Genomic DNA, 24,835 nt, shown 5'->3' with positions numbered 1-24,835 from the left:
TAGAAAAGGAAAGAACACAAAACCTACTTGTCATTTTTGTGGTAAAAAGGGACATACCTCTAATATGTGCATGAGCAAGGACACCAATCAACATGACAAACCTAAAAACATGGGCCAGTGTCACAAGTGCAATAAGCAAGGTCATCAGGCACATGACTGCAAAACTAAAACCATCAAGACACCAAGATTTGAAGGTTACTGCTACAATTGCAAGAAGTATGGACATAGAGCCATTGAATGCAAATCTAAGCCTATGTGGACAACAAACAAACCTATAAAGTCAAATAGTTATGGACATCACTACAATTGGGACTACAACACTAGGCAGAGCTATCACTATTGTCAAGATTATGAACACATTCCTAAGAACTACATAAGAAAACACTTTAGTGGCAACTACAATAGGTGGTTGAGTCAAACAACTTGTTTCAGCTGCCTAAAGACTAGACACATCAACAAGTATTACCAACTAGGTCAAAGGCACCCAACTCTGAGTTCAACAAAGGAAAAGGAAAAGTTGGTGTTGAATACATCAGAGGAGAAATGAATAGAACATTGAAAAGAAAAGACAAAAGCAACACATCCAATGGAGGGAACACTTCACCTAAAAGGTCAAGTGGTTAGACTTCATCCAACTAAGCAAAATAAGGTATGAGAGACTGATATTTAAATGTTTTATTATACATCAGTTCCAAGACTAAACTAGTACTGAAAAGGATAGATCAGCATGAATAAAGATGCAAAGTTAAATCTTCAAAATCTTCACATTATTGTCGAGTTAGGAAAGTTTCCTTCAAATGCTGAGTAAAATCCTAGTATATGCCGAGTTTTGTAATAAAGTCAGTAGAAGCTGAGTTAGTAGTGGATGTCGAGTGAAGGAAAATTCCTATTGAAGCTAAATAAGGAAAACTCTAGTGTATGTTGAGTGTTGGAAAATTAGTGGAAGCCGAGTGAACAAAAATTGCATAAGGAGCCGATTAGACAATTGTATATGCACTAAGCATTAAATACGATGAAATGAAGGGTATAAGGTTGAGTTTTTAATCATTTTTCATCATTGTGAACACAGAGCAAGAGTAAGAAGAATGCAAAAATAGTTTCCAAGTAGAGATTGACGCCTTTCCAAAGACTCCAACCAAGATTCAACATCATTTCAATGATTTAAGGTATTTACACTAGTGCTGAGCTACACAATTAAGTAATTTTTATGTCTTGAAACCCTAGTTTGAAGATTTGGCATCTAGCTCTAGGAAACCCTAGGACAAGGAGTCGTTTGAGGTTCAATTGGTTAGTAATGAAGTTAAACAACCAGATTTCAGCCTAATTCTTGAAGTTTCTTACAAAAATGACCATGTTGAAGATTTATCTATTATTCCACCTAAAGTTGTGATGGTACAAGATGTTAGAAGGTGTTATAACTATAAAATAGGTGCGATTGGTGACATGGAAATTCGGCAAGCATATGATAAACTTTATGAGAACAAGGTTTTGAAGGAACAATTTCAAATTTTTGAGAGGAAGGGCTTAACCCGTGCCCTAGATTTGCCTACTATATTCAAAACTGAATGGATAAGAATTCTATTAAGTAGAATCCATGATGGATGCCTATGGATGGAAGATGGACCCATTAAACTATCTAAAAGAATTATAGATAGAGTAACCCGTTATCCAACCCTAGAATGGCCAAAGACCAAAGGAGTGATTCTAAAGAAGCCATAGAGAAGAACACTGGGGCAAGGTGGAACAAGAGAGGGATGACTATTGACACCATCATAGATCCTCTTGTAGAATTTGTTGTTAGGGTCATATCTCATAAATTCTACTAGTCTAGCCAACTCAATAGTGTACCTTGTACATTGCAGTTGATGTTGGATACAAAATTGTCAAGAAGGATCATACATATGATCTAACTGAATTGTAATTACAACAGATTATGGAGAACTTGGGAGCCATAAGAAGGTCCAAGGGTGCCTAGTGCAAATTTAGAGCAATTTTGATATGCATATTCTTTTATGTTCAGAATGAATTCCCCTCTTTTGGAAAGGTAAGCTAGAAAACAAACATGTCAATAATAGTATAGGTTAATGAATACATAGAGCAAACGGGGGAAAATTTTGAAACTATAATGACTAGCTACTTTAAAGACTTTAAGAAGTCAATGAAATAGAGACTCGGGATACCTGTCTCTCTTGTTGAGCAGCGCATCAATGACATATGTTTCTTAGTTGACATTGATTTCATGTACATTCAAGTAGCAGTACCAAGGGTGAGATGGCTAAGGCCACTTGGATATGAAATCAATATTGATGAGGCATCAACATCAATCACAGCATTGCTAGCAGAAGATATAGATAAAAGTGAAAAACCTTTTGGCACTTTTGATGTTGTTAAGTCAAAAGTTGAAATGGAGTTGAAAATTGCTTCAATCCTGAAGAAAAAGGATAGATTGGTGAAAAATCTTATGGCTAGATATGGTGAAGGCACACTAAAAGGTGAGGAGGAGGATGAAGAGGAAGATGAGGATGAAGAAGAGCAGGATCAAGGGCCACTTGCATTGACCCAAGGAATGGGAGAAGATGTAGAAGAGGTAGAAGGTGTCAAGGAGGAAGAAGAAACCAAGGAAGCACATACCAAGCCAAAGGTAGAGAAAAGAAACGCTTCCACCAAACTAGCTGCCAAGCCCAAGAAAGTTGCTAAGCCTAGCCCAACAAAGCCTACCACAAGGGCTAGTAAAAGAGCTGCATCAAAGAAGGCTAAGGAGCAAGAAAAGAAGAAGGCCACTGAACAAGAAGGTTCAGCCAAGAAAAAGCTAAGAAGAAAATATGTTGCACCACTTGAATCAGATGAAGAAAGAACAAAATCTAATGAAAACGACCAATTCAGAGTGGAAAGTCACACCACTAAGTTTGATTTAGAAAACATATGTGATAAAATTAAGGATAATGCAAACTTGTTAGGTTAAAAATTGTTGATTTTAATAAGTTGAATAGAGTTAGTCTACACCATGATGACAAAGTTCAAGAACACTCCACTTGAACTTGACAATTCAATGCCTAAGGAGTTATATTCCATTGTAGAAAATAAATGGTATTATTGTATCAATATGGAAAAAGAAATAAGAGAGTCAACATTGGCTCAAGTAATGCTTGAAATCACTAAAGGGAAAAATATTAAGGCAAGTAAGAAGCATGGGAGAAAATTTGCACCCAAGTATAGAGCCTTTAGTATTCTTCAGAATAAAATTGAAGATGTTGTCAAAAAGTCCACTCAAATATGGAAATTAATTTATGGCCTGACAATTGTCAAAGAAGGAGAGGCATATCCCTTTGAGGGAAGAAACAATGAAGAGGAAGAGGTAAAAAATAACAAAGAAGAAGGAGAAAAAGAAAAGGCAGATGATAGAGTGGAGGAGACACAATAAAGAACATATAACGTGGCAACTGTTGAGGAGCAACAAACAACACAAAATATGCAAGACACACAATTGCCACCACCAAGTCCTCCACATGTAATTCCCACACCTGAAGATATAGTAACTGTACAAGATGTTCCTATCAACTCTGGTCAGAACATAAATCCATTAACTACATACGATCTCAAAAAGATTCTTCACTAGACTACCCAACAAGCACAATTGTGTAAAAATCTAGTCTTGGTGAGTGTGGAAGAACTACAAAAAGTTGTAGCTGACTTCACAAGGGATAACGTGAATCCACATGAACCACCTTCTCATATCCCAATAGATACAAGTAGACAACCAACAATACAAATAGTAGTAGACATGTTTGCAAAGGTTGACTCCATAGTACCATTCACTACAACTACCAAGGAGCCAGTAAAGGATCAAATAGGATAGATGGATACCTTTGTCTCTATAGCACAAGAACAAGGTGCACCCCCACAGATCACAATAATTGATAAGGAAAGATCTGAAGAGGACAAGGAAATTCCTAAGGAAAAGGAACCAGAGACAATACAAACATTGATAAATTTGCCTATGAAAGGGAATCCAATTGGAACATCTCAAAAGTCGAGCACTAAAGCAATACCACTTCAAATTTTAGCACCAAGCTCGAGCCTACAAAGGTTGCGAGGGTACTTCACTATGGAGACCCTATACCAGATGAGGACATAGTCATTCCCAAGTATGACTATGAAACTATGAACATAGATAAGATAAATGAAGTGCAAGAGGCACTAGAAAAGAAAAAGAATCAGGAGATACTTAGAAATGAGTATAAATAAAGGCAAGTGTTAATTGAGATTAAAGACATCTTTCTAGATGCATTTAGCTTGCAGGTACCTGATGAAACCAAGCTTATTATGGAGTAATTATCTAGTATAGTGGACTAGGTATAGAATGAAGACCTTGATACAAATGCAAAATTGTTAGAATGGTCCAAGAAGTTTCAAACAAAGGTAAATGAAAGAATATCAAGTAAAATAGCACTTTCACAAGTTCGACTGGCTAAGAAGATTGAAAAGGTAAAAGCAGTACTTGAGAACATATTCTCATTGTACTCAAAATTGTGTGACCCATCAATTTTCACACAAGAAACCAACCAGTGAATAATGAGCTTGGAGAGGAATTTAAAGATATCAAGCATGCAGCTACCTAAGGATCCAACTCAGAGTGAGAAGCATTTTCAAACTACACTTCACACATGGAAGGAATTAGCTATGTTAACAACAGATGACACAAATACAAAGGCCAAATTTATACAGATTCAATCTACTATAACCTCACACATGGAAATTTTGTAGAAAGAACCGGCCTATGCTGAAAATGTGTTAAAGAAAGACCCCGATCTTTCTACATTGGAAGGCCTAGTTCACCTTGCAACAGAGTTAGCGATCCAACTTAAATCACTAGAAATTGTACTAGATAATTGGGATGATGCTCTAAGGATAGTAATGGAGGCAAATAAATCCTTTTTGGAAAAATATTCAGTTAATATGTAGACCCCTTTGACATAAGTATCAAAAAAGGGGGAGATAATATTGTTGAATTGGGGGAGATAAAATTTTGGGGAAATAAATTTTGGGGGAGAAATAGAAAATCCAAAAAGAAACAATACTTGCAAGGGAAGATGTGTGAAAGGGGGAGTTAGAACAGATCAGATAGAGAAAGAATGACAAGGCAAGGTAGAAATAAAGAGTATCAGAATCAACATGAGAAGTTGTGGATACAAAAAAGGCACATCAACTCAGGGGGAGTTACAAATTTTGAGGTATCTTCAAAAAATTTTGAACAACTTTTGAAGTGTTGTATGTATGCTGAACAGATGTATATTATACTCAAAAAGATTAGATTCATCATGTATAGTTAAGTGTTTTTGACACTCATGTCAAAGGGGGAGATTGTAGGTCTTAGATTACTTTTGAAAATTGAGTGTCAACACATTAATAATTTTTCTTAGTTGATGTCAAGTATAATATAGATGCCAAGTTATAGTATGTGCTGAGCCAAAAATTCAACAAGTGCTAAGTCATTCAAATGCCGAGAAGATAGACAATGTTGAGCAAGTTTCAACTGTCAAGTGACTAATAGATGTTGAGGCAGTATATGTGTCGAGTAAACTATAGGTGTCGAGCAAGAAAAAATTTCTATATGTGTCGAGCATCAGTAATCAGTAAGTGTCGAGTAACACAGAATCAGTATAAGAGTTTGTGCCCTCACAAACTAAGATGTAAACTATTTTTGAGTCGACATATGATGAATCTCGAAGGATTAAAAGATAAGATCGAATCTATTCAATTCCCTATGCAACCAATCATAAAAATGAAAAGATTTGAGTGGGAAAGATGGATGAATCTCAATTGTAGATTCATACTTAACCCTAAGTCATGAAACCTTTTTAAGGGGGTCGAAACCCCATAATTCAATGAATGTAAAAGAGAGTATGCGAAAAGAGAATGCATGCAAGGAGAGAATACTAGCAAAGTTTGAAGGAACTAAAAGGGATGAAAAGACTTAGAAGAAGGACAACATTGTAGCATCAGTTAACAGAACAGAGTATCGGTACTTTAAATAGAATCATATCAGATCAATGAGGATTAGATCAGAATGGATTGACATCGATCTAAAATCAACAATTGAAGATTGTACGTTATTAGGTCAATACATTCTACTATACTTTCTAGCCATTGTATTAGGAGAAAGAAAATCCTATAATGATAGGTTGGTTTAACAACCATTTTGTAAATCCTTTAACAGGGTGACATTCCAAGTGAGTGTTTGTAAAATCCTTTAGACAGGTACACCATTAACAGGGTGTTAGAGCCTTTAACAGGGCAGGGCTCTCACAGGGCAGACCATTGATGATGGTCAAACTTTGTAACTTTGACAAGTTACATATTGTTGCAGTGATAAGTCGTGGGTGTCATCCCCACCCCAGTTTTACCTTCTCATTTTGGAGGGTTTCTTGGTGATCAAATATTGTGTTGTCTATTTTCATACATGCCTTTACTTTCATGTTAATTATAAATATTTCATGCATGTATTTGTACATGGTGTAAATGTGTATTCATGAAACCTTAGTGTAGAATGCAAATGGATTGACGATGAACTAAACTAAACCCAAGATATCATCATCAGAATGTAATCTCTACAAGCGTCTCATGTTTCCCTAACTATAACTGCTAAAATAGCTCTCAGACCAGCATCTTAGTGATAGTTCTAGAATGGAAGAATGCTGAAAATTAAATATGCAATGAACTAACAAGTGATAAATGATGCTAAATAACACAATGTAATGCTAAAATGCTATGAAAATGCTACAATAAGAATGCTACATGATGAATCAAAATGTGCCTATAGTGCAAATGCCTAAGACTTGGGTTCTTTTGCTCTTAAATTCTCCTTCTATTTATAGGATTTTAGAAGGGGTTGGGGTAAGAATTTGGATTTTACCTTTTCACTTGGTGGGTAGAAGTGAAATTGAAAAGGAGCTCAAAAGTCTTGATTGGAGGCTTTGTTGCTCATTTTGCACCCTGCCAATATTCAAATTTCAAATGCTTACCCACCAATGGCTAGTTCCCAGAGTTAATGTTATTTTAAATGCCTGAGAAACATCAAATTTTTTTTAAAAAAATCAAACTTATGATATGTTTCGACCAGCTTGCATCCTATCCCGTCGTTGGATCTTCTCAGGATCTACGACCCTCGCTACATCACCAAGAAAAGCTGCTCGATAGATATGCATAGCGACTTAGCGAGTGTTTTCCACGTAGATCGACGGGCCCAGTTTGGCAGTGGTGGTTTTTTTTGTTTTTTCAACACCGAGTTTGGATAACGTCACTGGTGCTCGCTACCTCACTACTAGAAAATTCAAACAGCTCGTTGTTAGCGACATAGCGAGTCACCATGAAATGAGTGTTTGGTGGGACCTCATGTGACGTGGATGCTCAGGAGGGATTCTGATCATCGGATCAATGCAAAATCAACAATCCTCACTAACTCACTATGGAAAGATGCTCAGAAGATATATATATATATATATAGCGAGATAGCAATTCGCTGCCACGTGTCTTGTGGGGCCAAGTTTTTTCCATAAGCCACAGGGTGGACTTCGAACCAGTGATGTGCTAAGAATGAGTGTATAGATTAATGACACATCGGTAGTTGGTTAATTTCTCATTGGCTAGGGCGATGACAATGCAAAAAGTGGGCTAGTCCCTTCAGTGCATCTTTCACTATCATCAAATTAGCATGGATCAAAGGTCCTCATTAACTCGCTATGGGAAGATGCATGCTATTTAGGTATAGCGAGTTAATGACCTGGCGACACATGGATTGTGGGTCCTATTTTCCTTGGTGGGCTGCAAAAGCAAGAACTTACTGGACAAGTTGGAGAAAGGCTAGGTTTCTATTGGTCAGCACACTGATAGAGTGGGTGTATCTTCAGGACTGTCGGATGGTGGAAGATCGATGTTTCTCGCTAGGTTGTTATGGAAAGATGCTCAATCTTTAGCTATAGCGACATAGCGAGGATTTTCCACGTATCCTCAGAGTTCTGTGGGTCCAGTTTAGGCAGTAACAGATAGATGCAATCGGCGGTTAGTGTAACGTCGCGGCCAGGATTCTTTGAGAAAAGTTGGCGTAGTTAGTGAAGGAAGGAATGGTCAACCATGTAAGACCTGCGAGGTGGCAGAATGGAATGAACTGATTGGCCCACATGGCTCATCTCAGTGCCAAGATAGATTGACTAAGTTAACTTGTTGATTCACAAACCAGGAATAGAGGAAATCAAGGTTTTTGTGAATCCGATCTTCATGATCAATCCCAACCACCAGGAAATGAATGCTAAACACGAGAGAGCACTCCACCACCTTCGATAATCCATCTACCTAGTCAGAGCACAGTTATGGCACCATTTCTATCTTCTCAAGACATTATTTGACACAGAGGATCAGATATCATTACCCTAGATCTATATCCATGATCAAATTTTCCCCATGATTGTTTTATGGAGGACTTCAATGTAGTAGTTGAGGAGTAACTACAATTAGAGGACATCTTAGTTATGCCTGCACTATAAAGGTAGATTTTGTAAATTTTGAAAGGGTCGAAACATTCTCTGTTGTTCTTTGCTATTACTCTGCAATTCCAGTGTAAAATTCTCCTTGCCTCTGAACTGTATGATTCTCTACCTTATCTCCTTCAACCATTGGTATGAAAGTGCAAGAACTCTTTGCCTTCGCCATTGTTTTGTGGAAGTCTGTAATCTGCCCGACTGTATCTCTTTTAGCCTGTGAATGACATATAAGTGAATCTTCTCCTTCCTTGTGTCATTCATTCATCTTTTCTGGTCTACATGTTGTTATTAGATTAAAAGCATGTCTGAATGTGTATATCCTTGGTTTCATTCTGGTTCAATAGTGCATATATAGCCAGAGATTGGTTTGAACACTCTATTTTGGTGCATCACCTCTTTAGATTGGATTAGGTAGATTTGCTTTCATGCTCTCCTTCTCCCTTTTCCTCTCCAAGAGTAGTTAGGTGCATCCTAATAGTAAGAGGAAACCGGCCTTCTCCGGAGACTCAACCTCACGGTTCAAGTCCCACAGCTTGGAGGTTGTTTCCATGTTTCACTAGGTTGTCCTCACACATAGACTTTGGACAAGGGTGCAAACCTAAGTGACAATAGGCTTCATGTGATTTTCATGTCAACAAAAATGTCTCATGAGACACAAGAAAAAGATCTCAAAAGTCATGATTTGTGGCTAAATAAGGTTTTATTTCAACAAAAATGTCTCATGAGAGACAAGAGAAGGAGCCCAAAAGTCATGATTTGTGGCTAAATATGACTTTGTATATGACTTTTATTTTCAACAAAAATGTCTCATGAGAGACAAGAGAAGGAGCCCAAAAGTCATGATTTGTGGCTAAATATGATTTTTATTTTCAACAAAAATGTCTCATGAGAGATAAGAGAAGGAGCCCAAAAGTCATGATTTGTGGCTAAATATTACTTTTATTTTCAACAAAAATGTCTCATGAGAAACAAAAGGAGGAGCCCAAAAGTCATGATTTATGGCTAAATTTGGATTTATTTTAATTCTTTATATAAAAGGGGGATTTTCATTTTGTGAGAATAAATGGATTTATTGATTTAATAAAAGTTCCATTTATTCTCAAACATTTCTCTTTTCCCTCTCCTTTTTTTTGAATTTCATTTTATGATTTTGAATTGTTTCTCTCCTCTTTTGAAGTTGATTTAGGTCTTATTAATTTGATAGATGATTAATGACCTAATGTAATCTTTTGATTCAAAATTTTGTTGTGTCTCTTCTGATTTTCTCTTTAATTTGCATTGATTGATCGAAACTGCGTGATTTAGGTCTTTGCCAATTTTTGGGTGTCTACAGTATTGATTTTAGTTAAAAGTTTTATAGCTTAAAGTTTGGTACTTTTGATTCACCCCACCACCCCCCCCCCCCATCTCAAAAGTATTCTTCCCACTTGTAAATTCCAACAACTTTAACCGTAACCTTGACTCAAATAATAATCCAAATAAAGACCCTAATTCTAACCACATTGAGAACTTGAATGTAAACCCTTACTCTAACCATAATCCTAATTTTGATCTTAATCATTATTGTAACCCTAATAAAAATTATAAACCTAACCAAATCCCTAACCATAATACTAATTCTAAATCTTAAACACTCATTCTAATCTTGAACCCCAATCCTAACAATAATCCTAGGTCTACCCATAAATCTTATTATAAACCCTAACCCTAAACCTAATCCTACTCAAATTTATAACCCTTACCATTATGTAAATGCCAATCCTAATGATAATCTTATCATAAATCCTAGGTTGTAATCCTAATTTTAAACCTAAATCTTAACCTTGTTAACTATAATATTAACCATAATATTAGAAATCTTTATCCTACCCATAATCTTATCCACAACCCTAATCAAAATCATAACCCCAATTATTTACTAACCATGATGTAAAATATTACTATAACCATAATACTTAACCTAAAACCTAATTCTATTTGTAATAATGAACCCTGACCTAAATATTGGAGCCTAAGTCTACCATAAGCATGACCTTAATATTAAAGCATTACCTAGATATTAAGTCTAGTGCTAACATGACTATAACTTAAGACCTAACCTTCACTCTAAACCTAATCCTACTAAAGACTATAACTCCTATCATGACATAAACCCTAAACCTAATTATAACCATAATACTAATCTTAAACTCTAACCTTAAATACTCATTATAACCTTAAAACCTAACCCAATCTTAACCTTAATACCAAACATTAAACCCTAATATTAATCATAATCCTAATCTGAAACATGAAAAAAAATACTAACCATGACATAAACCTAGATCCTTTTCCTATTCCTAATCCTAAATTCTAACTTTAGCCAAAATGCTACCTTAACCATAAGTATAACCATGATATAAAACCTAATCACAACCTTAACCATGAGCTTAATCCTAACCCTAATACTAATCTTAAACACCCTAATTCTAACTTTATCTCTAAACCCTTACCTTAATCAAAACCATAACTCTAACCATAATATTAAGCATGATGTAAACCCTAACCCTAACAATAATCCTAACACTAACCTTAAATCATAAGCCTAAGCCTAATATTAATTATGATGTAAATCCTTACCCTAACCATAACTTAATCCTAAAGAATATCATAACTCAAACCTTTAAACCAATGCTAATTCTAACCATGGTGTATTTAGCTAAGCCCTTTTCCTAACTCTAACCATAAATACTAATCCTAACTAAACCTTAATTATAACTCTAGTTTCAACCAAAAATATAAACCCCAGATATTTCAATGATCCTAACCATAACCCTTGTCCTAAACTCTGATCCTAATTTTAAACCCCAGTCCTTATTTCAAACCATAGTCCTTGATCTTAATCCTAAACCTTAAATATGGTATAACCGCTAACCCTAACCCTAATCAAATTCTAACACTAATCAAATCCTAAAAATTACAATTAACATATAAACCTAAAACCTTGTAATAATCCTAATCCTAAATTTAGAACCTTGACTAGCTTAAACCATGATCCCAACTCTAAATGCTAAACCTAAAAAATAATACTACAATGAAAAAACCTTATTCCTTACCATAATCATATTATAAGCCTAGCTAAACCCTCAACACTAATCACAACCAAAACCCTAACTTTAATCATAATAATAACCATGATATAAACACTTAACAAAATTATAATCCTATCCTAAATGTTAAATCCTTATCTTAACACTAACCTTAATCAAAATTCTAACTCCGACCATAGCAATAACTACAATGCAAACCCTAACCTTAAAAATAATCATAATCACAAACCCTTAACCCTAATCCTTGTCCCAAGCTTAAAGCATATGCCTAACCATAATATTAGCAAGGATACAAATCCTAACCCTAATGATAAATAAAACTCCAATCTAACTTAAAACTCTATGTAACCCTAGTTAAAACCCTACTCCTTTATGAATGACCCTAATAATAATAGCAACCATCATTTTAAACCTAACCCTAACCATACTCACAACTATAAACCCAATATTATACACTCAACACTAACCCATCCTCTAAGCAAAACTTTAATTCTAATCATAATATTAACCATGGTGTAAATACCAACCCTTTTGATAATACAAATCTTAATCCCTAAACCCTAACCCTAACAATGAAATTAACTATGATGTAAACCCTAACCCTAATGATAATATGAATCTTAATCCTAGACCCTAAAACCCTACTGAAAATCCTAACTCTAACCTTAACATTAATTATGATGTAAAAACTACTTATAATTGTAATCTTAAATCATAAACCCTAACCTTATATTTACTTGTATTATCCCTTACCCTATCTATAATCCCAATATTAACCCTAAACCTAAAGCATAACTCAAATAATAAACCTTAGTCCTTACCATAATCCTAACCTTCAACAATATCATTACACCAATCTTACATCCAACCCTAAATATAACCATGGCATAAAGCTAAACCCTTTTCAAAATCCTAACCCTAATCAAAACTCTAAATGTAACCCTAATTCCAACCACGATATAAACCTTATACCTTACAATAGCCCCAACCATAATCTTAGTCCTAAGTTCTAAATTATGATCATAATCTCAAACTCTAATTCTAATCCCAAATTTTAATTTGTAATTGTAATCCTAAACCCTAACCTTAACAAAAATGCTAGCCATGATGCAAACCCAAACTCTAACCATAAATCTTAATATAATCCTAGGTTTAAACTCTACAATCTAATCCTAACCATATCCAAAACCTTAACTCTAACCATAAGTTTTAACCTTGATATAAACCTCATCCTAAGGACATTCTCAATCTCAAATTTTAAACCCTAATCCTAACCCTAATTCTCATAATATCCCTCAAGCTTAATTAGAAACGTAACCTTAGTTATAATCCTAACACAATTTATTTATATATTAAAATTATTTAATATCTTCCGTAGAAATTTCTTTCTCGAAATGCCGATTTTTATCAATTTATCAGATACAATAAAAACACAAGAATAACCCCAAAGAAGATGAAAGAGCCTGCTTTATTTCAATTACAGAACTCTGAAAAAAGCCAAAAAGGAGAGATTAGCGTGTTTCATATTTTCCGGCAGCAAGTACTCGAGATTAAGGCCATAAACACGAAGTTTGTTAACCCTAATGCCAACTGAACGTCAGTATACGTTGAAAAAATAAATAAGTACCGCTTCTCACAATTTTTTTCGATAACTGTTTCCAGCCCCAGAAACTCTAGATCTGGTTTGGTATGGAGCCAATCCAAGTCTTTGCTGAATCTGTTTTTCATCCGTGTCCGTATAGATGACATCGGCATACCTTATTTGGAAACGGTCCTGCACAAATCATACAAGTTTCAAATCAGGTAAAAAGCACCATCTATCATTATCTGGATTTTCCTTTTAAATGACGATGGCTATTGATGACTGGACGCTTTTTCCGGTTCTTTTACTACATATAACTCTAATTGAAGGTCTCTCTAAGGTGGGTAAAGCATATGAAGCTCTTGGGTTCTGTGGTATCTCAGTTGTATCTCTTCTGAAATGCCCATCTTTCGTTTACTTTACCCACCTTGCAGGGACCATTAATTAGTTTTACATAGAGTAGCGCGACAGGAGTATCAGGCAGTTGTTTTCACAGCCCTTATTGCATGGATTTTGAAGGGCCAAGGAATTAGCGAAAGCTACAAAAAGAATGATAGTTTTCCATTAGCCATGGCTGCAATATCTTTTGTGTGGCCAAACTAAATAGATAAAGCTCACTATCTTTTGTTTTAGGAGGGAGCTATTGACGCGGAGCAAATTTCATAACAGGAATATATCACCATAATTTGGGAGGGAGAGAGGTTGCTGATTTATTGGTCGATGTGGTTTTTCTTGCAGCCAGGAAGGGCGTCATCAAAATGTTTTCATTGGGCTGATCTATCTTGGAGTCGGATCAGGAAACCAATAATAAACTGTGAATTAGTTTTTCAAGTTTGTTTTATTACGATGAAAGGAGAGTATCAACGTGTCACAGAATACAGTCATAAGTATATGCCACTATATAGTACACGAGGGGGGAGGGTGCTCATCCATTGCCCATATGACTTTATGTTTGGTTACGGAAAATAGGAGAAAATTGATACTTCACAACTTTTCATTGTAAGTAAATGGCACTATCGTGCTAGAGGAGGTAGGATGCTAATACATTATTCAAGTGTTTTGAACTGCTGCCATAGCCGATTGGCAAAGCCTTAGCGTGCATGCTGTTAATACATGATATTGGAGAGATGCGAAGTCACGGGACCTGAGTCTAAAAACCTACTTATGACCAAATAAGAGGGAGAATGAGAGACACAAACCTGTGACTTGCAACCCAAAGCCAACTTCCCGAGTGGCAAGGCTTTCGATTTGGTTAATACTTCGCGTGTCACCTGTTGCGCACAATTGTTATGGAAGTTTTAAGTTGTTGGAATGAAGATTAAGGCCTCCCCGCGCTTCAAAAACCACTCCAGACTGACACACGGTGCAGGAAAACAGAAAATGGATCTCTCTCTCTCTCTCTATTTATATATATACTACCCTTTATAAAACAATGCATGGTGAATACAACTTGCGAGAGATATCAAGACTATACTCAATGTTGATATCCCACCAAGAACAGCATAATATTTGACAGAGGCAGCAGTTGCCAGTGTTGGTAGAAAACATAATCACCTATATAAAATTTCAACGAGAAGCATGATACAGGCATCATCACCGATTAGGCTAGAAAAGATTTCAATAGACATTACTAATTGCAGAAAAAAGAAGAAATCTAGAAGTGCGATTTAAAGCAGTAGCCAAGTTTTTGTATCAAACGGAAACTACAACATCAATGCACTAGCATAACATAGCAAATAAATAATAATCTCTTCAGACAATAAATTGAAGGCATAAGATCTTTATGTTGAAGGCCTCATACTCTCAGACAGCAAAATGATCTATATTGTTCTCAGAGAAGAGTAAGCCAAATTATGAGTGAGTGAAAAAGCTAAACTGATCTTGCACCTGGATGTGCCCAGGAAGCACATTCCGGGGATGTGGATGCTTGTGAGGCGCTTGCATCGCCTCCTTAAGCATCCACAGGCCCGGAATGCACATCCTTGGCACATCTGGGCAGGAGCTAAAAGCATCCACTACCCGAATGTTTCCGCTTCAGCATCCAACTGCTAGAGCAGAGAATCGGTATCTAAGCTGGCAACTAACGTTATTGAAAGCCAAACTAGACAACCAAAAACAAACCTGAAGGCATACATGAGATATTCTGATATGTAAGTTGGGACTAGCTATTGCAAAGTTCTTAAAACGTTTTTGAACATATCAGGTGCACTAAATAAATAAATAAACTGTCCCAAGAGGGCTCCACCTCAACAGCCATCTTTTGAGCCCCCTTAAGCACCATTGGGGCCATAATGTTTCCCATCTCAAACACCATCCCTACTTTTCAAGCCCTGAAATGGGAAAATTTTGCGCCTTGTTCCAATCTTTCTAATCACCTCTAGTCTTGAAGACACCTTGAATTTTCTCCAGAGTTGCTTCAAGTAGGTTATGCAAACTTTTCAATTTAACTCATGGCTTTACAGGTACATTTAGAATAACACTTAGGTCCTTGAAATCCTCATTTCAGCATCACCGTTCAACATATCAATTTAATCCTTCTAGGTCATCTCAAAGGATTGCTTGATGTTTACTTTACACCACTTGCCCTACCCCTGTCAACAGATAGTTAAACAGTGTAGAACAGGTTAGGAAAAGATGACACTCAGTAGCACAGGAGCATGATCAACCATTATAACCTTCAAACCTCTAAAATATTGACTGACTGGTGTACTTATTTCTTGTTGCATGCATTGGTCTGTCACTGTACACAAAGGCTTCTCGATGCTAGAGATCTCCTTTCCGCAAGGCAAATCTGATGGAACATTCCTCCATAGGAGCTTTGTCGTTCAATGTCATCTTTTACATAAATACTAAGTTGCCGGTTCGTGGTTTGGTTCCGGGTTCGGGTTCGAGAATCGGTTCGCTGGTTCGACGAAATTTTGGAAAGGGGTTTGGGTTCGTTTGGGTTCGTTAGTACAAAAACATGTAAAAATTATAAAAAAAAAAATATATATATATATATATATATACATTTTTATGAAGCATGAGTTAATATTAGAATGTAGCATAGTACCATAAACACATTTAAAACTTTAAAACAGCATAAACAATAACATATCAATGTATCATGGTGAGCATACCATCACATAGTAACATAATTCAATCAACTTCAACATCAAAGATGAAAGATTCAAAACATTTAAAATATCAAGTTCAAGTGTCATTGTTTCACGTTCAATGTTTAACAGTAACTAATAGAATGAAAATCTATTAAAATTCTGAATTTCTAGTTCTAAGTTCTTCATTCGTCATCTTCATCTTCTTCATATTCATCTTCTTCTTCTTCATCTTCTTCTTCATCTCCTCCTTCTTCGCCTACGCTATTACTTGCACCAAGGCCAATGGGATCAGCAGCAAAATCAACAATGGTATTGGCATCAAAGTTATCAAAATCATCAATTGTAAGCGCAGCAGTGGAAGCATCCAAGTCCGCAATCTCTGCATCTACATCCCACTTCTTTGTCTCCCCTTCTTTGTATTCTTGACTCTTGTGTGAAAGAAGGCGCAAGTTGTTATGCACAAATACCAGGTTCTCGGCTTTTTTTGATTGCAACCTATTGCGCTTCACCGAGTGGATGAAAGAATAGGTGCTCCAATTTCTTTCTGATGCAGAAGAACTAGCAACCTATAAAGACAACATAGGGTAGGCAATTAAAAAGGAATTAATTCAATCTTATTAAAAAATTCTTTTGAAGATAAAGTGAGCTAATTTAAAAAAAAATAAAACTTACTTGTGATATAACTTTGATTGCAAGGGGCTGCAATGTTCGGAATTTTTGGCCATGGAGGTACCACCAACCATGAGCATGCTTCTTGAACCGATGACGAAGAGCATCATTACTTAGACCTGTAGCATTGACAAATGCTATGAACTCATCCATGATTACATCTCTTATATCATCATCAGGAAATATTCTTCTAAATGCTGCCTGGTACCCGTCAGACACTTCCATATCTCTGTATGGTGGCAACCTTCCTGGTAGATCACAATATTGTGAGCTATAGTATTTGGGGGTCAAGGCATAGGCAAGCAAATGTAATGGAGTGGTCATTTTGTTCCATCTTTCATCAATAATTTTTTGCACTTGTTTGAAAAAGGTCTCTTGCGGATCTTGCTCCTGCTCATTTATAACTTGCCTGATCTTCTCAATCATTGAGTCTATGCCATCATAGATCTCTCCAAGGCAAGGCCTATCCATGTCAGTGTACCTAAGCATGCTCATAATGGGCTCGGTGATCTTAAGGAGATATTCCACACGTTCCCACCATGAGTCAGCCAATAGCCTATCCTTTATTTTGTTTGCCCTTTCAGTGTTCTTTTGCTTCCATACACCCCAATTGTTGCTGATTACCATACCTTGAAGTGCATCTTTCACTTGCACAAGTCGTCTTAAGACTATTATATGTGATGCAAAACGGGTCTCAGCAACCTGTGACATAAATTAGAGCAAAAAACAACTATTAGATACATATTTTAGAAAACTAAGAAAAGTATACACATTGGCAATTGCACAAGTAAAATATGAAAAATCAGAAATTGTCAAATATTAAAAATTAAATTACTAATTTGAGTTCAAGTTCATTTACCTTCAATAGCTCCAATTTTGAGTAGTTCCTGAAAAGAGATTGAGTCATGTGGTGGTTTGTGACAAACATTTGTATGTCCTCAGCCTCTTCATACACTGTTTTGATCCACTCAATTTGGTTCCCAATATTTTGTAGCATAAGATTGAGTGAATGGACTGCACAAGGTGTCCAAAAGATATGTGGATGTCGTGATTCAACCAACAAACCTGCTGCTCTACAATTCTTTGCGTTGTCCGTTATGACTTGGACAACGTTTCTTGCACCCACTTGTTCAATGGCCTCAATTAAGATATCAGCAATAAATGGCCCATCTTTTACTTTGCCCTCACAATCCACCACTTTCAGAAACATTGCCCCTTTAGGGGACACTGCAAGGACATTGATCAAGGGACGGTTCCTAGAATCCTTCCAGCCATCTGAAACAATTGTCACCCCTATCTCAACCCATGAGTCCCTTATGGGCTTCAATTGATTTTCAACTCGTTGGACCTCATCATCCAACAAGGTGGTGCGCACTTTCTCATAACCGGGGCCACAATACCCTTTTGGAGCTTCATTGGCACCCCTCAACATGTCCTTCCAAAACGGAGAGCGGACAACATTAAAAGACAACCCATTTGCATAGAGGCATCTTCCCACCTTAATGTCAGCAATATCCCGAGCCTTGTTTTGAAAAGAAGTTTCTATTGGCCCCTTTCTTTTGTGTACAATGGGGATAGATTCAGTGTCAGTGTCCATTGTAGTATTGAAGAAGGGATGGTCTTGTACAATAACATCTGAGGGGGGCTGCATTCCCTTAACTTTTTTACTTTTATTGCTACTACTATCGAGTTCTATTGCCCTGTGTCCTTCTCTCTCTTCTGCTGCCTCATGCTCTTCAATATATTTTAACACGGTGTGATTTGGTATAGGGACACCATTTTTGCCAGGGCATTTCTTGACTCTTCTTCCAGTATAACCACATAGATGGCCTACCACACGATAATAAGAACTATTTCTTTCTACATCACATCCTCGACATCTCCAACGGAATGCACCACCTCCTGGAATGGGTTTTATAATGTCTACATACTTCCATAGAGGAGAATCAGAGTTGGTTTCCATTCTTTGTTCGGTGTTGTCTATTGATGAAGAGGTAGATGACATTACTTTCGGACCTTTCCCTATGGCAATAAATTACTAATTAGATATATGTTCATAATCTATATGCAAGAAAATTACGAATTTTGAAATAATGGAAAAGATTCAAGAACTTAGAACATATGAAGATTGAAAGAGAAATGAAAAAAAAATGGAAAAACTAGAACAAAACAATAGTAAATGGAATAAGATCTTACCTCTTGGTCCTTTTCCAGCCATTGCAAGTTTGCAAATGTGTATAAATGATGCACAAACACTTAAAGAACGCCAACAAGTCAATCTTCAAACTCCTCCTTGCACAACCGGATGCTTGCTCAAAAACTTATGTGCTCTCCTTCAAGGCAAAACAACCTATTTAGAAACAACAAATGACTATGAGAGAGCAAAAAACCAATTCATAACACCTTTTTAGGGTACGTGGACCCCAAAAATTATTTAAAAATGCAAATAAATAACTTTAATTTTGCGTCCGTGGGCGGGTTCTAGGCTGGGTTGAAACCTGGTTCGATTTTCCCAGACTGGTCCGCCTGGGTTCGAACCAGGATTCGAAAATCGAACCCTGAGCGAACCGTGGTCGAACCGGACCCGAATCTTGAACCGGTTCGAACCAGTTCGAGGTCCGGAGGGGGGGGAGGGATACCCGTGTAACTTAGCATAAATAGAATGTCCATCCTGCAAAGTATCTTTGCTAATGACTTTTAACAGTTGTTTATTAGCAATTAAAATCTGAAACGTACTGTATTCCACAGGGACACATCCCTGGTCCTCAAACAGGTGACCATGTACCCAATGTTGTTTCAAGGATGGCAAGTGATTTCACCCGGCCATCTCCAAAAATTCTGTAATCACAAAAACATTTTAGGAATGTTACTCTGTGTAGGGGAAATGAGTCTAGGATGTATGGGCATAGAAAATTTGATGGAACATTCATCCATAGAAGCTTTGTCCTTCATCGTCATCTTTTACATAAATAGACTGTCCACCCGCAAAGTATCTTTGCTAAGATCAACTCTTAATTGTTGTTTATTAAAGTTAAATCTGAGCTTGCACTTTATTCAACTGGATACTTCGCTGGTCCTCAAACAGGTGACCATGTGCCCAATGGCGTTTTAAGAATGGGAAGTGATTTTGTCTGTCCATCTCCAAAAATTCTGAAATCAAACAAACATTTTAGAAATAATACTCTGGGCTGGGGAAATGAGTCTAGGATGTCTGACCATTCTTGAAATGTACAGAATGTCTGAGTTGTTACTTGACTGTCCCAGAGTCTTTTTTTGAATTAAATTAATCTATTATAATTTAATCTGGGTACTAGTTCAATCTAGGGCTTTCAAGGGTGAAAAGCCTACGTGTGACAGAATTCTACTGGATGAAAACCCTCTAACTCATCATATGGATCAAGGACAAAACCCCCTTTTTCCAACCGGGATTGTTACAGATTTCAATGTTTTCAAAAATACTTGAGCAGTGATCTATTTTCAGTTACAAACAAAATTCCATATTTTTGGTTGTCAAGATATTCCAGCATTGCAAACTCATACCAGCAAGCAACAAGGGCATCATATAGTCAGATCTGAGCATTTCCAACCCACCCTACATTATCCAATTTGGAGTGCAACATGATTGACCAGCACCGTACAGTTTGAGAACCTGAAAACTGCATTTTCTAAGTTTTTAACAATGGCACAAGTATTATTATTAATTTTTCCAGCAACTATATAGCAGCAGAAAAATTGTTATTAATTTTCTCAACAACAGTACAACAGCAGGATCATGGATAGATGTTTAAATAACAGAAAAAATCTATACATATATGTCTGTATGATTTGCTACGGTGAGTGATAATTTGGTAAAATTCAGCAAACTGTATTTTGACATTGTAACAGTTGTAATTTTTCTAGAATAAAATGAACTTTTTTGAAAGGGGTGCCACTATTTTTTGTCCCTAGGGTTTATTTTGAAATTTTCAAGCAATCAGGATTTACTCCAAAAATTGGAAATTAATTTTTTCAGAAGCAAAAATGAGTAATTTTAGAGGTTTCAAGCAAATTTCTGCTAATGCGGGGTTTACTCAAAGTTTTTTACTAGTTTGGGTTTAATATGAAAATCACAAAAGCATATTTTTGATTAAATACCACCCATTGCATTCCAGTTTATTGAACATTCATAAAGGAATCAGAAGATTGTATTTTCAGATTAAATATTAGTTGGTACATTCCATTTTCATTTGAAAATTAAAATATAAAAATCAGTGTTTGTCATTAAAATAACACTGATAGTGGGACATTTGAATCACAAACAACAATTTACATTGTTGTTTTTCAAAAGACCTTCATATTCATAAAGCCTTTCCTTTTGTTTTTCTTCCTGGAGAATCAGTCCCTTCTGCCATACAATAGTCATACCTCCTGGAGCTTTGTTCTTATTTATCTATGGCATACTTGGGTTGCAGTTGCACTTCCACATATAGTCAAAGCTACAGCTATAGCAGGTAAGATCAAGTTAGAGTTAGTGTTGTTGGCCTTGCTGTTCATGTTGTTATTAATACTGACGGGGTGTGTAAGCTGCACAAACCAGTCAGCATAGTTCTGCTGGACTGTCCAGACGGAGGCATTCCCATGGATTCTCTGCCTACCACTCAATACAGACACTTTATTTTAGAATCCACGCCGATAGCTATTACCACTATGTTTCAGCTATGATACTCTATGCAAAGGACTGTAATTTTAGAGTTGCTTTAATGCTTCATTTCAAAATTTGTGTTAGATTGTTAGTGATGAACCTGAATTGTCATAGATTATAATAGCTATAATTTGATCGCTATTATACTGTTATCATGATATTCATATACTTATGGCTGCTAAATTGTTGCCACTGTGTTGTATAATGTTACCCAACATTAGTTTTAGAAGTTTGAGCATGTATATACCTTACTGCTGTCACTGTCTTAATAATATCGTGCACAATGCTAGTCTATCAGTTAAAACTTGTAGAAACTAGAGTATCTCTGTATATACTTCTGTCCCCCTGCTACCCCCCAACAATGGCTTCTGGACTGCTGTCCCCTTCTGTACTGACACACCCTCCCCCAAAATGTCATGGCACATTGGAGGCATATACTAAAAAATTATTTACCATTTATGAAGTTCTCACCTTTGATATTCCCAAACTAAGCATCTACTTATCGCATACAATGTAGTCTGCTTATGTATTAAATATATAACTTCTTCACCAAAGTCATCGTGTAGTTTCCTCTTCAACCCAAAGTAAGTTTCTTTCTCTAAGTCTGTAAGAACCATTCTCTACCTTAAGTGTGAGATGTACTGTCCCCTTTTGGGATGATCCTGGATCTTGCGCAAATATCACAAATTCAATTGAAATAAGGACTGTTAGGTCCTCCCACCATGTTAGTTAATACTTGAAATATAATTCATAATTGTTCGTAATTGCTTCTGGATTAGATTGTGTTGAAATTTTTACCATCAACATTTCGAATCACACTACGTGATTCATCATTAGGATGAGAGAGCTGTAGTGTGATTCAAAATATTGATGGTAAAAATTTCAACACAATCTAATCCAGAAGCAATTACAAACAATTTTAATGGATTGTGGAAATCTGATCTCTATAATTCATAAGATTATTCATTTCTATTAGGGCTAGGGATCCGACAACAAATATAAACACATGTGCATATATGTCCGTAATCATCTTAACCTACTTAGATAAGCCATGCAACTTGTTGATCTTAGAAATTGAGCACCAAAGGTTCCATTTCCCTAAATCAACATAGTAGGGTTGGAAAGGAAATCTGTAAGGGTGCTGCTTACTGCTCAGCCCAATTAAGCTCAAGAGTGTGCAGCATCCAGCTGTGACAACTCCCTGCTTTCTCTACAAGTGGCATGGATACCTTGATGATTTGTTCCCTTGGGGGTGGCCTACTTAATTTGAGGGAATCTGGATAATTGAGGAAGACTGCTCAGCCCAATCAAGCCCAAGAGCATGGAGAGTTTAACCAAGACATCACTCCCTTGGCCCACAGGCCACAAGTGGCAGGAACATCCACCTTTATGATTCCATCTCTTGGAGTGGCCTACTTAATTCAGGGCAACCCATTTCTGCCACCTCTCCCTAATGTATTTCCCTCTGTTCACATAAGGATTGTTTGTTGGAATTAAGAATGTACAACTTATTTAATTAAAGAAGCATGACAAAGTTATACAATATCTTGATAAGTGATATTTAGAGAGCATATATATATTATCCACATTGCATACACTAAGTATTCATCTCAAATATATTCTCATGCATACCACAATATTTACTAGATCCAAATATGCCTGTATTTTAAATTGCAGATCTCTTTTCTCAATTGCCAATTTGTTTCTTATCTTCTTTTATTGTTCTCCTCCTATGTAACCTTCTATATTTTATATTTTTATGTCTCTATGAAGAGAGACAATCTTTGAAAGACGCTGATCTTAACAACGATCATAACATTTCTTAGTGATGCCTCTTCATAAGCCAAACCTACTACTGCCTTGTTTATTTATTAATGGCTGCTCAAGTGCCTTAATCACTGTTATTTATTAATTTCTGTTTAGCATAATATGAATGTTTTTGCCTTTATACTAATCATCACTCCTAAAATAAGAAAATCACAGCTTATAATGTACCATTGCTCTTTAATTGTTATCCCATAAGTGATTATTACTGTTCATTATTATCCTTATTTAATTGCCCCATGATCGTTGCCTTCTCCATCTATCTTATGATCATTGGCTTAATATATCACTTCTTATAGAAAATCACGAAGTCTTATAAATAAGACAACTATCTTGAGTATCAATATTTTTTTCATGGCTGGGGCATGAGAGAGCACCACATAAGCTTGAGCAATCAAATCAAGCCGATTACAGCAGTAATGCATGAACAAACCACTCACAATGCTACTACTTAGCTTGATGTCAAGATTTTGTATTTTGTGTTGAATAATTTATACCTTAGTTACCCAGTTCTCCCCCTATCTCATCGAACCAGGCAAATTTGGAACTGGTCCTTGGTTCTGGTCCCAGTTCCCTTTTGGGTTCCACTTGGGTTCAAATTTAGGCAGGCTGGTCCCTCTAGGCCGAACCTAGGTCAAGCCATGGTTGAACCAATGCAGACCCAGGAAAACCAATTGCGAACCAGGTACAGTTCCACTGAGAAACATTCTATGATTTAGTGCAGAAAGTGATTATTACACAATTTGAATAAAGATCTTTAATATTAAAAAAACAAAATTTGCTGAAATTCAGATATTTGTTACATCAAATTAAACTAGCACTCAAGATATCTTCCAGTGACAATTGTACAACTAAAATTTTAAACATTAACAATATCTTTCTAGTCAGATGTCAATTATAAACTAATGAGCTCTTGTACAATGAAAGAGTAATAAGCATTTGACAACTTAGAAAGTAGGAATGCTATTAGTGCAACTGATCTCATTGACATTGACACTGTGAATTGACTAATGCCTTTGAGGATGAGAAGAAGAAGATGAGGATTTAGATAATGATAATCCATTAGATGATTAAAACTTAGTATAAAGTTCTAATTGTTGAAAGTCAAAATAATGATACTTGGACTTGATATTATTTAATATTTTGGTGTTCCTAATAGATATGATGTTATGATTACAAGTTTATAGTGTTCTTGTTGTTTTTATGATACCATGTGGCATTCTAATCTTAATTCATTCTTCTTGGCTGTGTACATATGTATATGTATGTATATACATGTTTTTGTATTAACGAACCCAAACCCCATTTCAAAATTTTGCCATACCAGCGTACCGGTTCTTCGAACTTGAAATCAA

The 24,835-nt window shown here is 36.2% G+C and overlaps 1 protein-coding gene and 1 long non-coding RNA gene across 2 annotated transcripts in view; one reads left to right on the top strand and one right to left on the bottom strand.

Moving 5' to 3' along the window:
• The first annotated feature begins 13,215 nt into the window (after positions 1-13,215).
• Positions 13,216-24,835, top strand: part of LOC149554372 (uncharacterized) — a 51,182-nt gene continuing 39,562 nt past the window's right edge. The window contains exon 1 of the long non-coding RNA XR_016365230.1: positions 13,216-13,429. This is a non-coding gene — a long non-coding RNA (uncharacterized LOC149554372). The remainder of the gene's footprint in view (positions 13,430-24,835) is intronic.
• Positions 16,386-19,104, bottom strand: LOC149554374 (uncharacterized). Its single transcript, XM_089833471.1, has 2 exons — positions 16,979-19,104; positions 16,386-16,872 (listed from the first exon to the last, which is right to left on the bottom strand). The coding sequence occupies exons 1-2, from the start codon at positions 17,684-17,686 to the stop codon at positions 16,489-16,491; spliced, it is 1,092 nt and encodes a 363-aa protein (XP_089689597.1). The 5' UTR covers positions 17,687-19,104; the 3' UTR covers positions 16,386-16,488.

This window comes from Cupressus sempervirens, chromosome 5 (genome assembly GCF_028749045.1).
Source record: "Cupressus sempervirens isolate cs-2001-9-10 chromosome 5, ASM2874904v1, whole genome shotgun sequence".
NCBI classification, from domain to species: domain Eukaryota; kingdom Viridiplantae; phylum Streptophyta; class Pinopsida; order Cupressales; family Cupressaceae; genus Cupressus; species Cupressus sempervirens.
The sequence above is the reverse complement of the archived record's forward strand: the minus strand, read 5'-3'. Positions and strand labels throughout refer to the sequence as shown.

Coding starts and splice junctions, on each gene's coding strand:
- LOC149554374 (XM_089833471.1), bottom strand. CDS start 17,686: ATGTCACAGGTTGCTGAGACCCGTTTTGCATCACATATAATAGTCTTA. Junction 16,873..16,978: donor CAATCAAAGTTATATCACAA/GTAAGTTTTATT, acceptor TTGTCTTTATAG/GTTGCTAGTTCTTCTGCATC.